The sequence below is a fragment of the Bidens hawaiensis genome, unplaced genomic scaffold (assembly GCF_021521415.1).
Source record: "Bidens hawaiensis isolate Kalapana, Puna unplaced genomic scaffold, B.hawaiensis_p1.1 tig00002380_1, whole genome shotgun sequence".
In the NCBI taxonomy this organism is placed as follows: domain Eukaryota; kingdom Viridiplantae; phylum Streptophyta; class Magnoliopsida; order Asterales; family Asteraceae; genus Bidens; species Bidens hawaiensis.
In genome coordinates, this window is record NW_027491129.1 from 796,495 (window position 1) to 811,849 (window position 15,355).

Genomic DNA, 15,355 nt, shown 5'->3' on the forward strand with positions numbered 1-15,355 from the left:
AATGTTTATGGAACACTAAAACAATATAACATAGACCTATAACTAAAGTTATTACTCTCAACAGAAGATGTTTGTTTTTAGGTATTTTAGATTTTTATTATATTGTAGTTATTTTTTTGAATGATCAACAAGTTATATTGCAGCTTTTAAACTTTCAGTCAATTATTTAAAGTATTACCATAATTAATATAGATGTATAATTAATATAATTATGATAACATTTAATATTTGATTTGACTTACAATAATGATTTCTTTTATTATATCAATATCTATATTTGAATACTTATCTTTTAATACGTTCATAAATGTCTTATATAATATTATTGTTACAGGATTTTAATACTTTAAAAAAAAATAAAATTAATCAACTCATTTAGTGATTTTAGGATTTCTCAAATTTTGACACATATATTTTTTTATTTCTAATTTTATTTTTTACTTTGTGGTTGATTTTTGCTTTTATGGTAACGATGTCACCAAGTGGATTCTTAAGCATTCAATTGACTTTCTTTATATTATTTTTGTGATTGTATTTAAATGTGATAAGCTAAAACAAAAAGAGTTTAAGGATCATAACAATGCTTGCATTCTTATTTGATCATTTTCAAATAAAGTTTAGTGAGTAGTTCAGTAAATGAAATATTATAATTATTAGCAATAACTTACTACACATTCCATTTTAGGATACATTTAAAAAACATAACATTTATATAAAATTATTTAGTTCATATAAGTAAAAAATTCACAATATATTTCAATATATTAGCATATATTTATAATTGACAATTTTTATATAATTTTCTCCCGTGTAGTACACGGGTCACTAATCCATAACCTACTAAAGCATATATTTTTGAACGTTTTTCTTAATGTTACAAAGTTTTCGGGCATGTAACATATGAATTAAATAGATTTTACATGTTATTCTTAATGTATTTTTTTGGTTCATGGTTTAAGTTATAAAGATGATTGAACTTGTAATTTTATTCTTATAAATACCTTATAATTCATATATAATTATATTTTTTTTCTAAAATACAACTTTTTACAATTCATTTAGTGTATAACATAATATATATTTTCCACCTGTGTGGTAAACGGTTCTTTGATTTACTAACCCGTGTTGAACATTTCTCTTTTTATTTTAAGATAATTTTTTTACAAAAAAATCTTAGTCTTTGTGACAATATTTTTTTCCGAAAATATCATTTTTATGCACACAAAATGTAATATAATAATATCGGTATGAATTTTTATTTCTATAATAAATCACACCAAATTTTGGGTTGACACTTTGAATTAATAGCGGATAGATTTATCAAAAACTTATTAAAAAAATCATAAATAAAGATTATTATATGAAATAACTGAATTTATGTATTGTATATCATAATTGTCACGACTCAAGGTGGATATTTAAAACATCATTTATTATTTTCAATATTTTTATGAACAATTTATTATTTTTAACACATAATCATTTTCTTACGTAACGACTAGTTCGGAAATGTTAGATAAAGAAATAAAGAATTACTTGAAGATAATGTTGGATTCTCAAAATCTTTTGGTTCAAGGATATCGTATGGTAAGCGATTGTTTTAAAAAAGATCCCGGTATGGATTTAAAGTTGTGCATTGTTAGAACAAGGCAAAAAGATGCACGGACTTACAACCTGCCAAAAATTTCTAAAGTTGCAGCGTTAATCGTTGGTGATATTGGTGACACAATAGATTAGCGCGATATGATTTTTAACGACTCAAATCCGATCTCTAGCAAGAGTTGGAATATATATATGAGAGGCCCCTTTTCTACTTATGGTCAACAATATGTTACTTTATCAATAGTGAAGAGTAGATATTGTATTAAAATGCATATTTTGGAAAAGTAAGGTAAAGTTACAAACAAGACAACAAATATGGTTTATAAGGAAATATTTAGCAGTTTATGAATTTGTAATTTTTAAAGTTTTAAATTATGTTTTCAAACAATGTTTTATGAATATTCTTTTTTAGTAAGTTATTGTTTTAAGTACTTTGTTTACCTAGGAATATGAATTGCAATTATATCAAATAATTCTCCCACAACAAACATATGGAACAAACTTTTATTATCTTAAAAATGTCTTTAGTCGACTATTTTTATATTCCACCCGTGTCGTATATTTAAAAAAAAGAGTAAAAAAATAGCATAGCATAGCATGCTAAAGCGTAATAAAGCAATGTTGCGTTTAGGCCCTTGAAGTTTAATAAATAAACAATTAAGAGCGGACAGATGTTATTATGATCCATCGTCACGCACGCCATTGGCAAGGAAGGCGAAACTGAATCTCAGCACAGCATAAATCAATACATAGTTCCACGAGGCAGTTGAAGATCTTATGCCCTAGATCCACGTGTGAAATGTTGCGTTTGAAAGCATTCCGGCCGACGAATGACAAGATCGTCAAGATCCAATTGCATCCTACTCATCCATGGCTTGTTACTGCTGATGCTTCCGATCACGTCTCCGTTTGGAATTGGGAGCACCGTCAGGTATTATTATTATTATTAGGTTTTGCTGCTGTTGTTGTTTAATTCTACTATACTATAGTATACAATTATTCATCATAAACTTTATTATTAATTAGGTTATATATGAGTTGAAAGCTGGAGGTGTTGATGAACGCCGTTTGGTTGGTGCTAAGTTGGAGAAGCTTGCCGAAGGCGAATCAGGTTACTTCAACTAATTCATTATTATTATCCACATGCCAAATGAAATCAATCACTCACTTTTCTCCATAACTAATCCATTACAATTACAATTCCAAGTCACTTCATTTATCACCTGGTACCCTAGATATGCTGTGGGAGAAAGCATCATGTCCTCTGTTTCAATAGAAATTTCTTGTTTGACTGGACGTACAGTTACAGTCATTTGACTTCTCGATTCTAAATATTAGTGAATCAAAAAACAATTATATGTATACATGAAATCATTATGAATTTGGTTATGAAGTATTGAGTCTCATTTACGTGGAATACAAATACACACATATTGGGCTCCTGAACTCATATTAGATCCTGAATCACTATTCTGTGTAGTACTGATATAACAAAAATACGGAGCACAGACAGAGGTTTTGAAATGTGTTTGTTTATGTATATCAAATTATGTTATGTTAATTATAATAACCTAAACTTTACACAGACAGATAGAGTCACATTGACAGTAGAAGTTTAATTCCAATATTTAGCCATGTCAGAAGAGTTAAAATTCTCATGATTAAAAGTTACAAGAGCATTCTACTCGACTTACTTTTCTCAACATTTCGTGTTGGGTACAATGATTGACCCAAAACAATTTCTGTTAAAAACTTGAACTTTTGTACACACAATTGGTGTCTGATATGACTTTTTATGGTTTACGTTCAAGCATGATATTAATGCTTTGGGTGACTTTCGACTGTTTTGCCTTTTCAGCTTATTTTTGTTATTTTGTATGACCTGTTAGAGTTGCCACCTATACTTTTTAAATGTTGGTATATGAAAAAGTTGAAGTTTATGTTTTATTTGACAGAGTCTAAAGGGAAACCAACAGAAGCCCTACGTGGTGGGAGGTAATAGATCTACTACTCTTTGTGTTCCATTTGTTTGCTAATATGTTTTTACAGTTTTTGGAATCTCAAAGTAAAAACAAAACATATGTTTATTTCAGTGTACGACAGGTTAGCTTTTATGATGATGATGTTCGGTTTTGGCAACTGTGGCGTAACCGCTCTGCCGCCGCTGAACCACCATCAGCGGTCAACCAGTTGACTTCAGCTTTTAATTCTCCTGCTCCATCAACAAAAGGAAGACATTTTCTTGTCATATGTTGTGAAAATAAGGCCATTTTTTTGGACTTGGTAACGATGCGTGGTCGTGATGTACCAAAGCAGGACCTGGATAACCGCTCGCTTATCTGGCAAGTCATAACTACATCTTACATGATTGTTTAATAAAAAAGCCAAGGAACATATAATTGCATAGTTTTGTATGTCATATACATTCTTGAGTTTACATAAGCTCAAAACTTCTAATAGAAATTTACACGCTAGTTAGCTTTTACGCTATTGACTACATTTTAATTAACTAAGTTTACCCTAAAATGATTATATTTTATCTTAAGTATTTGCAATTAAGATCTTCATTAGCTAATTACTTAAAACTATATCATCACATATTATGGGAACATGCTCATTATCATCATCATCATCATCATCGTACTCAGTATATCCCACCAATAGCAAAGCTATGGTAGGGTCTGAGGAGGGTAAGATGTAGACAGCCTTACCTCTACCCCATAGGGATAGAGAGGCTGCTTCCGGTGAGACCCCCGGCTCGATAGTAGTTTTGCATCAAGCCTTGGACATAAAGCACATAGCACTCAATCATCGGGATACCGGCTGATTGGTGCATGTACCCTCGTCTTTCGGCTATCAACGCCACCACATGATGCCTGATTAACCTTCCGCCACTTTTAACGTTATTTTCACGAGATTAGTAAAATAACGTCAAAATTAGTGCAATTTCACTTTTGCCCACCCGAGGGTTTACACATATATACATAATATGCGCGCACCTCAAGTAGGGCGTAATTATGGGAACATGCTAAATGTCTAAAAGGGTCAATAGTTGTTGGAGAGAAAAAGTAAATTACTCTTGTTTATTGAAGATGTATTAAAGGGGGCACTTTTTAGGATCCAAATTTTAGGGCTTTTTTTCATCTTTAGTAACATTTTTGTTTAGTTGTGCAGTATGGAGTTCCTGACTACGACTGGTGGAGATGGACCTCTTGTTGCATTTGGTTCATCAGATGGTGTGATCAGAGTCCTTTCAATGATAACATGGAAGGTTCGCAAATTATATATTCATCTACAATAAAACTGTATTATCAATTTATCATAAATTACTTACATCATGTGATAATGCTTTTTGGATGTAGCTTGTAAGAAGATACACAGGGGGTCACAAAGGGTCGATATCTTGCTTGATGACCTTTATGACTTCTTCAGGAGAGGTATGTGCCAGTTCTTAATTAGATATTATTAATGTATATATGTTTCATTAGAATATATGAGGTGTAATATGTGTCAAATTTTTATAGGATTTTTAAAAATGTTATTTTTAATTCATGTCCTGCAGGCTTTACTAGTCTCTGGTGGTAGTGATGGTTTACTTGTACTTTGGAGTGCGGATCATGGTCAAGATTCACGAGAACTTGTACCTAAGCTGAGTTTGAAGGTAACTATTAATGATGACAAACTTTAAAGAACATTTCTAACATTAATAATGTATTCAGCATCTATATATGGTTTTTTTTCCATCAGTTTCAGTTAATACTGTTATCTTAAATCTTTTAATTGCATATCCCAAAAGGGTAATTTGTACATTTTAATCTTTTTTCACTGCCCCACATCTTGGACTAGTAGTCTTGAGGACTTGTGATTGTTTCATGTGACTTTGTTTCTATCTAATTTTTTTCTACAACAGTTGAAACATTTTGTTTTCTATGAAATTAAGATGATATATAAAATGGCTAATAATATCTGAGATACTCTATTGAAGGCACATGATGGTGGTGTTGTGGCGGTTGAGTTATCTAGAGTCAGTGGAAGTGCACCTCAGCTCATAACAATAGGGGCAGACAAGACTTTAGCCATTTGGGATACAATGTCATTCAAGGTACCACTTTTTTCATATAATTATTTATGAAATCATTAATTCACTATATTATTCATGTATTTCAACTAATATTTGCAGGAATTAAGGCGTATTAAGCCTGTCCCAAAAATGGCTTGTCATAGTGTGGCATCTTGGTGCCATCCTCGAGCACCAAACCTTGATATATTAACCTGTGTCAAAGATTCCCATATATGGTAACATATTATCTTGTATAGATTTTTACTATTACTACATATTAAGGATATTTGAGTTTTTCAAGGAAAGATGCAGGTAGTACTAATTTTTGTTTTCATGAAAACTTGCAGGGCTATTGAGCACCCGACTTATTCTGCTCTTACAAGGCCATTATGCGAACTTTCTTCTCTTGTTCCTCCACAAGTACTTGCAACTCACAAAAAGCTTAGGGTAATTATTTTCTCTTTATTTATTCGTACTTGTGTTTGCTAATTACAATTAAACTCTACAATTTCTGACATTAAAGTTTCTTGTCGAATGCATTAGATTGAGAATGTTAGTTTTTTGTTTTTAAATTAAAATATGTTCGCTTCTGTTTGTTTATGTTTGTTTGTTACTTTATGTTCCTTTCTGTTTTTTGTTATGCTCGTTGATATTCGTTAGTGTCCATTTATGAAGTTAATGAAAGAACACAAACGAATACGAACACAAGATTTCATTCGTATATGTGTTTGTGAACCGTTCGTTTGTGACGTCTGTCCAATAAAAAGCTTAACGAACGAACATGTACTTTATGTTGCTTTCTGTTTTTTCGTCATGCTCGTTGATATTCGTTAGTGTCTGTTTATGAAGTCAATGAAAGAACGCAAACAAGTACGAACACAAGATTTCATTTGGATATGTGTTTGTGAGCCGTTTGTTTGTGACGTTTTCCAATAAAAGCTTAAAGAACGAACATGATCAATGCTTCCATTGGTTCGGTTCTGTTCGTTTACAACCCTAACTCAATCGAAATAAGTCCAATGATGAAAGTAAACTGGAACTTTCTCAGTTTTTTGACGGTTCCCAAGCTTTACTCATGGAAAACCAAGAACTATTTAAGAGAGTTACATATTTTTATTTTTATGTAATTGTCAGTAAAAATGCTTTTTTATGCTGATGGTTGTTTGATTGTAATGTTAGGTATATTCAATGGTTGCACATTCATTACAGCCACATATTGTAGCAACTGGAACAAATATAGGCATCATACTCAGTGAATTTGACCCTAGATCTCTTCCAGCTGTCGCGCCTCTACCATCAATACCTGAAAGCCGTGAACATGCAGCTGTTTATGTAGTTGAACGGGAACTGAAACTGTTACAGTTTCAGTTAAACAACCAAGCAAATCCTTCTCTTGGAAGTAACGGATCTTTAACTGAAACAGGAAGATTAAAGGGAGAGTTTTCTGAACAACTCAATGTTAAACAGATCAAAAAGCATATTAGTACACCTGTTCCACATGATTCGTATTCTGTTCTTTCTGTCAGCAGTTCTGGAAAGTAAGTTCTTTCGAACATTTCTTTATTGAAACCATCGTATTGCACATTAGTATGAATTAATTGATCTTGTGAAACTTTATCAATTTACATATCAATCAATCAATCATACCCAGTGAAATCCCACTAATAGCAAAGCTACAAGTAGGGTCTGGGGAGGGTGGGATGTAGGCACACCGTACCTCTATCGAATGGGATAGAGAGGTGGCTTCCAGAGAGGCCCTCGGCTCTAAAGTAAAAACATATGTATGAGAGAATATAAGAGAAAATCAAAGTTTAACAGTAATATAATTAATAATAGCACGCAGTAAATATAATAATAATAATAATAATACTGATACATAAATAGACAGAATATATAATATATGAAAAGAAAATAACATAAATTTACATATGAAACCAATTTACACGTGAATTGGTTGAAACCGGTTGAAACCAATTTACATATGAATGGGTTGATTCGGGTTGTGTTAACCGGGCCGTTAACGAGCCGAGTTTTCAGTAAACCATTTGGCATGAAGTTCGTTTATTTAAATAAATGAACGAACGGACAATTTTTTTTTGCTCATTGGTTAAACAAACGAACATGAACACATGCATCGTTTGCTCATTTGTGTTTGTGAACGTGCATTCATATTGATTCATTTATGTTCGTTCTATTATTTAATAAATGAATGAACATGAACAGTTTCTTTTTTTCATTTAGTTCTGCGAATGAACATGAGCACGTCTCTTTTTTCATTTATGTTTGTGAACGTTTGTTCATTTAAATTCGTTTATGTTTGTTCATTGATGTTCATGTATTTAATAATGAATGTACATAAATTTTTTTTGTTCATTTGGTTTAAAAAACTAACATGAACACGTGTTTGCTCATTTATGTTCTTGAACGTTCGTTCCTCTAAGTTCCTATATGTCTGTTCGTGTGTGTTCCGTTTATTTGAAAAATGAACGGATATGAACAAAATCTCTTTGTTCATTTGGTTAAACGAACGGACATGAACACATGTCTTGTGCTTTTAGTTTACGTTTACAAGTTCATTCGTTTACACTCATTTATATGTTCATTAAGATTTCTTAGTCTAGTTTCAATAACTTTTCTAGGCCCAACACGTTGTTCTCATTTACTTTTAACTGGTTTTTGGCCCAATGCATTGTTGGTACTGTCGCGAACGAACATAAACACAATAAGTTCTCTAACAAACAAACACCAATAAGAAAACTCTATTCATTTAATTGTTTGTGTTCCATTTCAGTTAAGCAAACCAGATTGTAGAGCAAGATCTAATAAGTAATAGTCAACAAATTGGGATTCATTTATCAACAGATTTTTTCTTCCGTTTGAATTTATTAGTTAAACAAGCGAACATGAACATGTTTTGTTCGGTTCATTTACAAGCCTAAATTGTTACAGGGTCAAAAGGTTAAAAAGAGCAGAAATAGCTAAAAAGCCAACATGTCACATGGGTCGAACTAGACAAATGTGTCAAAAGTCTCTTTAATTTACATATTGATTAATTCATAATATTAATGACACGATATGAATATAAAATCTGTATGATGATGGATGGTTAATCTGTTTCAGGTATCTTGCAATTGTTTGGCCGGATATTCCATACTTCTCAATCTACAAGGTTAGTGACTGGTCAATTGTTGACTCAGGCACTGCAAGACTTCTGGCTTGGGATACGTGTCGAGACAGATTTGCACTTTTGGAATCCGCACCACAACCTAGGATGCCCATATTACCTAAAGCCAGCTCATCAAAAAAAGCCAAGGAAGCTGCTGCCATTGCCGCCGCGCAAGCGGCAGCAGCCGCCGCTTCTGCTGCAAGTGTTCAAGTCCGTATTTTGCTTGATGATGGCACTTCGAACATATTAATGAGGTCAATTGGTCAACGCACTGAGCCAGTACGATTTCATTTTTCATTATTTTCTTATTTTCTTGCTTCTAAAATATATTCCACCTCTTTCATACCAAGATATATCTAGACTAGAGCTCGAACTTAAAACTAGTCAGTTTGTCTCGGCTCGTTTGTTTTAGCAGCTGAAAAGTTGCTCAGCTCGGCTCATTAGTTATTCTAATTTTTTTTACAATTATGGATATCTTTTTTTTATCGGTAAAGTGTCATTATATACAATTATTTTAATTTTTTTTATGGATATATAGTAGACAAAAGGCACTTTTTTAACATACACATAATAGAAAATATATAAACAAGAGAATTTATAACATTATATGTATTATTTATCTTTGATATTATTTTTTAAAAAACGAAAAGCATATTATATATATTATTTTTGTTTTTCCCTCCATGTTTTTAGATGTAGTTATTATTATTATTATTATTATTATATATTAAAAATTAAAATTTGTGGTTCAATTTAAGCCAGCCAATAAAAGCGAACAAACGAGCTAGTTATTGAGCTAGCTCCTAGCTGAGCTAACCCTGTCTTGGGCTCTGCTCGTATAGAGATGAGCTTTTTTCGAGCCAACTTTGAGCGAACCACAAGCTGCAAGCTTTTTAAGCAGCCATATATATAGTGCATTATATTATACCTTGTATTTATTTGTCTGATTGTAGGTGATTGGATTGCATGGAGGGACACTACTTGGTATTTCTTACAAAACTTCTAGAAGGGTTAGTCCCGTTGCTGCTACATCTATTTCATCAATACAATCCATGCCCTTGTCTGGCTTTGGAAATAGTGCCCTTTCTTCATTCAGCACCATTGATGATCCCTTTTCTTCACAAAAGAATCCTGCTGAACCGCCACCTCACAACTTTCAGTTATACAGGTAACTAACCTTACTTTTTTTTTAATTTTTTTTAATATATTTAATCATGCTACTTATTATTAACAACATTGAAATGTTTAGTTGGGAAAGCTTTCAACCGGTTGGTGGAATGCTGCCTCAGCCCGAATGGACAGCGTGGGATCAAACAGTTGAGTATTGTGCGTTTGCATATCATCAATACATTGCCATATCATCCTTGAGACCTCAATATAGATACTTGGGTGACGTGGCGATTCCTCATGCCACTGGTGCAGTATGGCACCGTAGACAGTTATTTGTGGCTACACCAACAACAATCGAGTAAGTTACATTCTATATCATGATGAAAACTAGGTCTGTTATTTGCAGTATTAAGTGTGTGTGTACTTGTCTTTAGGTGTGTATTTGTGGATGCTGGTGTTGCACCTATTGATATTGAAACAAAGCGGAGAAAAGAAGAGATGAAACTGAAGGAGGCACAGGCAAGAGCAGTTGCAGAGCATGGAGAGCTAGCCTTAATTGCAGTTGATACTCCACAATCTGCAGCACAGGAGAGGATATCACTCAGACCACCAATGCTACAAGTATATACGTTTAATTATTATATTAAATTGTCTTGCTTAAACCTTTGTTATTTAGGTTTTCTAACTTCAATGTGGCTTACCATAACTAGTACACTATGCAAATGTCAGATTTTGCACACACACACACAGATATATATATATATATATATATATGTTATATATATATGTGTGTGTGTGTTTAGGGGGTGTGATATGCTAGAAAGCCTTAAGTGTGTAAGAAGTGTGAGAAGCCACCGTGAGTCGCCATGTGTACGAAGGGGTAAAAACATCCAATTTTTTAAATTGAAATATTGGCTTCCCGTCAATGTTGTAAAAGTAGGTCTACAAGGCCGAGTACTCTCCGAGTACTCGCTACAAGGTATGGCGCCGAGGGGAGTTTCTTTAACTCCGCCTAGTTATTAATAATCGATCAAAGGTGTTCAACCTCAGCCAAAATCACATCTAGTCGGACAACTTGGGAAAATTTTGACTGAAAAAATAAAGTATAATTCATATTTCTATAATATTAAAAAAATAATATCGCTTTTCTTTATTAATGATTAGCAAATTTTAGAAAAATTTATTATTTAAAACTGTATTTCTCTTATTTATATTGATATTCACTATTTTGTTATAGATATTAGTAAACTTATGATATTTGACATGTATATAATATCCAAAAATTAATTTTCTTTATATTTACCATTTCCGAGTACTCCGAGTACACTCAACTCCCCAGTCGACCGCCTAGCGACTTTTGCAACCTTGCGTCCAGTTGTAAACATTTGGACACCCTGTTTTTAAAAAATTTGAACAACCCATTGAATGGTTCAGACACGCTTAATTTTTTTTATATAAAAAATATACCAATAATATACTAAGTAAAGGTTGGAGTAGTTATGTTTGAAGAAATAACTGTGGGTATTTGCAGGTTGTGCGGTTAGCATCTTTCCAGCATCCACCTTCTATACCTCCATTCTTGACATTGCCTAAACAAACCCGAGTTGAGGCTGATGACGCGTTGCAAAAGTTTGCTGAAGGTAGAAGAGTTGATGAAGTAGCAGTTGGTGGTGGAGGGGTGGCAGTTGCAGTCACTCGTTTTCCATCAGAGCAAAAGCGGCCTATTGGACCCCTCATTCTTGTCGGTGTCAGAGACGGTGTTCTCTGGCTAATTGATAGGTACGTGTCAAAAACCTTATTCCAATTATAAATATTTTTTAAATAATTGTTTCTTATTATTTGTATGTGCTATAGGTACATGTTTGCTCATGCAATATCCCTTAGTCATCCTGGAATTCGATGTCGCTGTCTTGCAGCCTATGGGGATGCTGTTAGCGCAGTAAAATGGTAAATTTATAGATCCTCAATTTTATCAATGTGCTACAGTTCGTTTCATAATATACTCCCTACAAAGTTGGAAAAATCATATATACCCATGCAAAACTGACTATATCATATATTCACTTACAATGTAAGTAGTTAAAATATCAAAGATACCCAATTCATTAAAAACAATTTAATAAATGACCAATTTATCCTTATTTTTCAAAAACTTTAAAGTTTGATATATGCCATTGAACTTCAATTTTTGTTATTTAGCCCATTTTTGGCTTAAATTTTTTAACCCATAAATTCTTATACCGAAAGCATACATGAGATGGGAAGGAAGCAATTTCTATTAGTTTTCCATAGGTACCAAAAATAGGGTTTAAACAAATGTTAAGGAAAGGGGTAGAATCATCTTTAAGTAAAAATTCGTTAATGTTGGGTATATATAATGTTTTTAGTTTTGCTTTGGTATATGTGAAACTTTTAAAGTTCTAAGGATATGTATTATATTAATTCTTTATTTGAACTGATTTAAGAGTTTAAATTGACTTGTACATTTATGTAGGGCAAGTAGGCTCGGTAGAGAGCACCATGATGATTTAGCTCAGTTTTTGCTCGGAATGGGTTATGCTACCGAAGCCCTTCATCTACCCGGAATATCTAAGAGGTATGTGATGTCAAACACAAATGGTTATGCTTTTATTATGTGGTTATGATTGTTTAATAATTCATATACACTTTAATTATTGTTCAGGTTGGAGTTTGATTTGGCAATGCAGAGCAGTGATCTAAAACGAGCTCTTCAATGTCTTCTGACAATGAGTAACAGCAGGAATATAGGGCAGGATACTGTTGGACTTAACTTGAATGACATCATGTCGTTAAGTACAACTACTGATAATACTAAAAAGGAAGCTATTGTGGTTGCTGTTGATGGTGTGGTCAAATTTGCACAGGAGTTTTTGGATGTTATTGATGCAGCAGATGCAACCGGACAAGCTGAGGTGGCACGTGAAGCTTTAAAACGGTTAGCAGCTGCTGGTGCAGTTAAGGGTGCGTTACAGGGTCATCAGTTACGTGGACTTGCTTTACGCCTTGCTAATCATGGAGAATTGACCCGACTTGGTGTATGTAGTTAATTGTGTTTTTTATCTACTAGTAATTTGCTTATGATTGAACCTGTACATGGACAAAGGTTTGGCTCATTTAGTTAAATGAGTGAACATGTTCGTGAACGTCCTCTTGTTTAAATTCATTTATGTCCGTGAACGCTCGTTTGTGTAAATCCGTTTATGTTCGTTCATTTATGTTCGTCTTTTTAATAAATGGACGAACATGAACAAAGGTTCCGTTCATTTAGTTAAACGAGCGAACATGAACACATATCTCGTTCGCTTGTTTAAATTTGTTTATGTTTGTTCGTTAGTTTACCTTTTGTTTTCATTAAAAATTTTTTTGATCCGATTCATTTGTTATTTACTTATTTTTTTTTTAAATTTGTTCGTTAATATATTCATTTCAATTTTTTTATCACTGTAATTTGGTCCAGCTTTTGGATATTTTTAGGTCCAACATATTGTTCTCATACTTTTAACGGGTTTTAGCTCAGTTATGTTCATGTATTTTCATTCATGCTTGTTCGTATATGTTTGTGAACTGTTTGTTTATACTTTTAGAGTTTTAGCGAACGAGAATACAAACGAACACGAAAAAGAAAACCCCGCTTGTCTAATTGTTCATGTTCGATCCTTTGTTGGGTTAAAGTTAAAACGAATGAGCGCGTACATGTTTATTTTATTAACGATTGCTCCCAAACAAGAAACCCCGTTTTGTGTTTGATCATTTGTTCGGTATCAGTGAGTTGGCTGAGTTAGGGTTATGTTTATTCAGGGGTTGGTGAATAATTTGATATCAGTGGGCTTTGGACGAGAAGCTGCATTTGCAGCTGCGGTTTTGGGGGATAATGCTCTTATGGAGAAATCATGGCAGGATACTGGAATGCTAGCTGAAGCTGTGCTTCATGCCCATGTATGAGTCAACTCAGTTTCTTTTCTTTTTTCTCCTTAAAAAAATAAAAAATATATACGTATATATAAAATGTAATTGGTTTTGTTTACTCAGGCACACGGGCGAACTACGCTGAGGACATTGGTTCAAGCGTGGAACAAAACACTACAAAAGGAGATGGAACACGGGCCATCAACTAAAATGGATGCTGCAAGTGCGTTTTTGGCCTCACTTGAGGAACCGAAACTCACAAGCCATGCAGATGCAGCAAAGAAACCGCCAATTGAAATATTACCTCCTGGAATGCCATCTATTGATGCTCCTCTTCCCGGTATTCAGAGAAAAACCGGGCCTACTTCACAAGGCACTCTACAACAACCCCCTAAACCTTTGCAAATAGAAGGACCCACCGCCGAACCGGTTACAGCGCCACCGCCTGCCGCCGAGTCAGGTGCTGCGCCGCCACCTGCTGCCGAGTCAGGTGCTGTGCCGGATCCTGCTGACGCTGACGGAACTGGCGAATCTGGAGTACCACCACCTGCAGCTGAAGCTGAGGGTCAACCACCTGCGACAGAGCCTGGGGTTACAGTTCAACCGACTGCAGCTGAATCTGGGGATACGGTTCAAGCGAATGCTGAATCTGGGGATACGGTGCAGCTGACTGCTGAATCTGGCGCTGAAGCTAATACAACAAATGATTCTGGCTCTGGTGCTGTTTCAGCAGAACCAAGTGCATCTGGTGTGCCTTTAGAAGCACAGGCACTGGTTAACCTTGCGGATGCGGTTATAGTGGGAAGTGACAGAACTTTGAACTCTACGAATACACCGGCTCTACCAGCAGCAGAGCCGCCTGCTGCTCAGAAACCGCAAGTTCTCAGTGGTGTTCGTGAGGAACTACCGATGATTGACTGGACTTGATCACTCGGTCCTTGTATGTTTTTATATACAACTTGATAATTCTTTTTTTAAACATTGACTTGGAGCTGTTAGGAAGTGGGCATCTTTGGTGGTTTGTTTCTTAATGTAGATCTTGTTGTCCCCTGTATTTTTTGAAGAATGTATTGACCATACGAGCGAGCATACATTTGAAAAGCGTGTCATGTGAATTTGTTTGCGAGTTGACACTAATGGAGTCTCTTGACCAATTCAGAAAACCCGCTGTGCCGTCACATGACATGACCATGTCTCTCGACCAATTCAGAACACTAATACTTTTATTTCATCGATGCAATGAGATTGATTGGTTGTGGCTACCGAAATGACTGAAAATAGAAAGTTACAAACAATACAAATAAAGCGACTACCGAAATTACTGATTACAGAAGGTTACAAACAACATAATTAAACTTTAAGAAGAGAAAAACGTAAGACAGGTTTACGTGGTTCACTCGATCCATGTGATCGTCGGTTACTTCATTTTACGGGTGTTTTTCCTCTTCCAGAATTCACAAATATGGGTCAGTTTTGCGAGTAACACTTTG

General features: G+C 34.2%; 1 protein-coding gene across 1 annotated transcript; it reads left to right on the plus strand.

The window, feature by feature from the left end:
• The first annotated feature begins 2,315 nt into the window (after positions 1 to 2,315).
• LOC143619046 (uncharacterized) lies at positions 2,316 to 15,072 on the plus strand. The gene is made up of 21 exons (XM_077091074.1): positions 2,316 to 2,533; positions 2,629 to 2,713; positions 3,558 to 3,597; positions 3,696 to 3,944; positions 4,777 to 4,873; positions 4,965 to 5,039; positions 5,165 to 5,263; positions 5,588 to 5,704; positions 5,783 to 5,898; positions 6,010 to 6,109; positions 6,842 to 7,200; positions 8,783 to 9,107; positions 9,782 to 9,996; positions 10,078 to 10,296; positions 10,373 to 10,559; positions 11,470 to 11,717; positions 11,793 to 11,885; positions 12,433 to 12,534; positions 12,622 to 12,994; positions 13,758 to 13,895; positions 13,989 to 15,072. The coding sequence occupies exons 1-21, from the start codon at positions 2,402 to 2,404 to the stop codon at positions 14,790 to 14,792; spliced, it is 4,173 nt and encodes a 1,390-aa protein (XP_076947189.1). The 5' UTR covers positions 2,316 to 2,401; the 3' UTR covers positions 14,793 to 15,072.
• Positions 15,073 to 15,355: the final 283 nt, after the last annotated feature.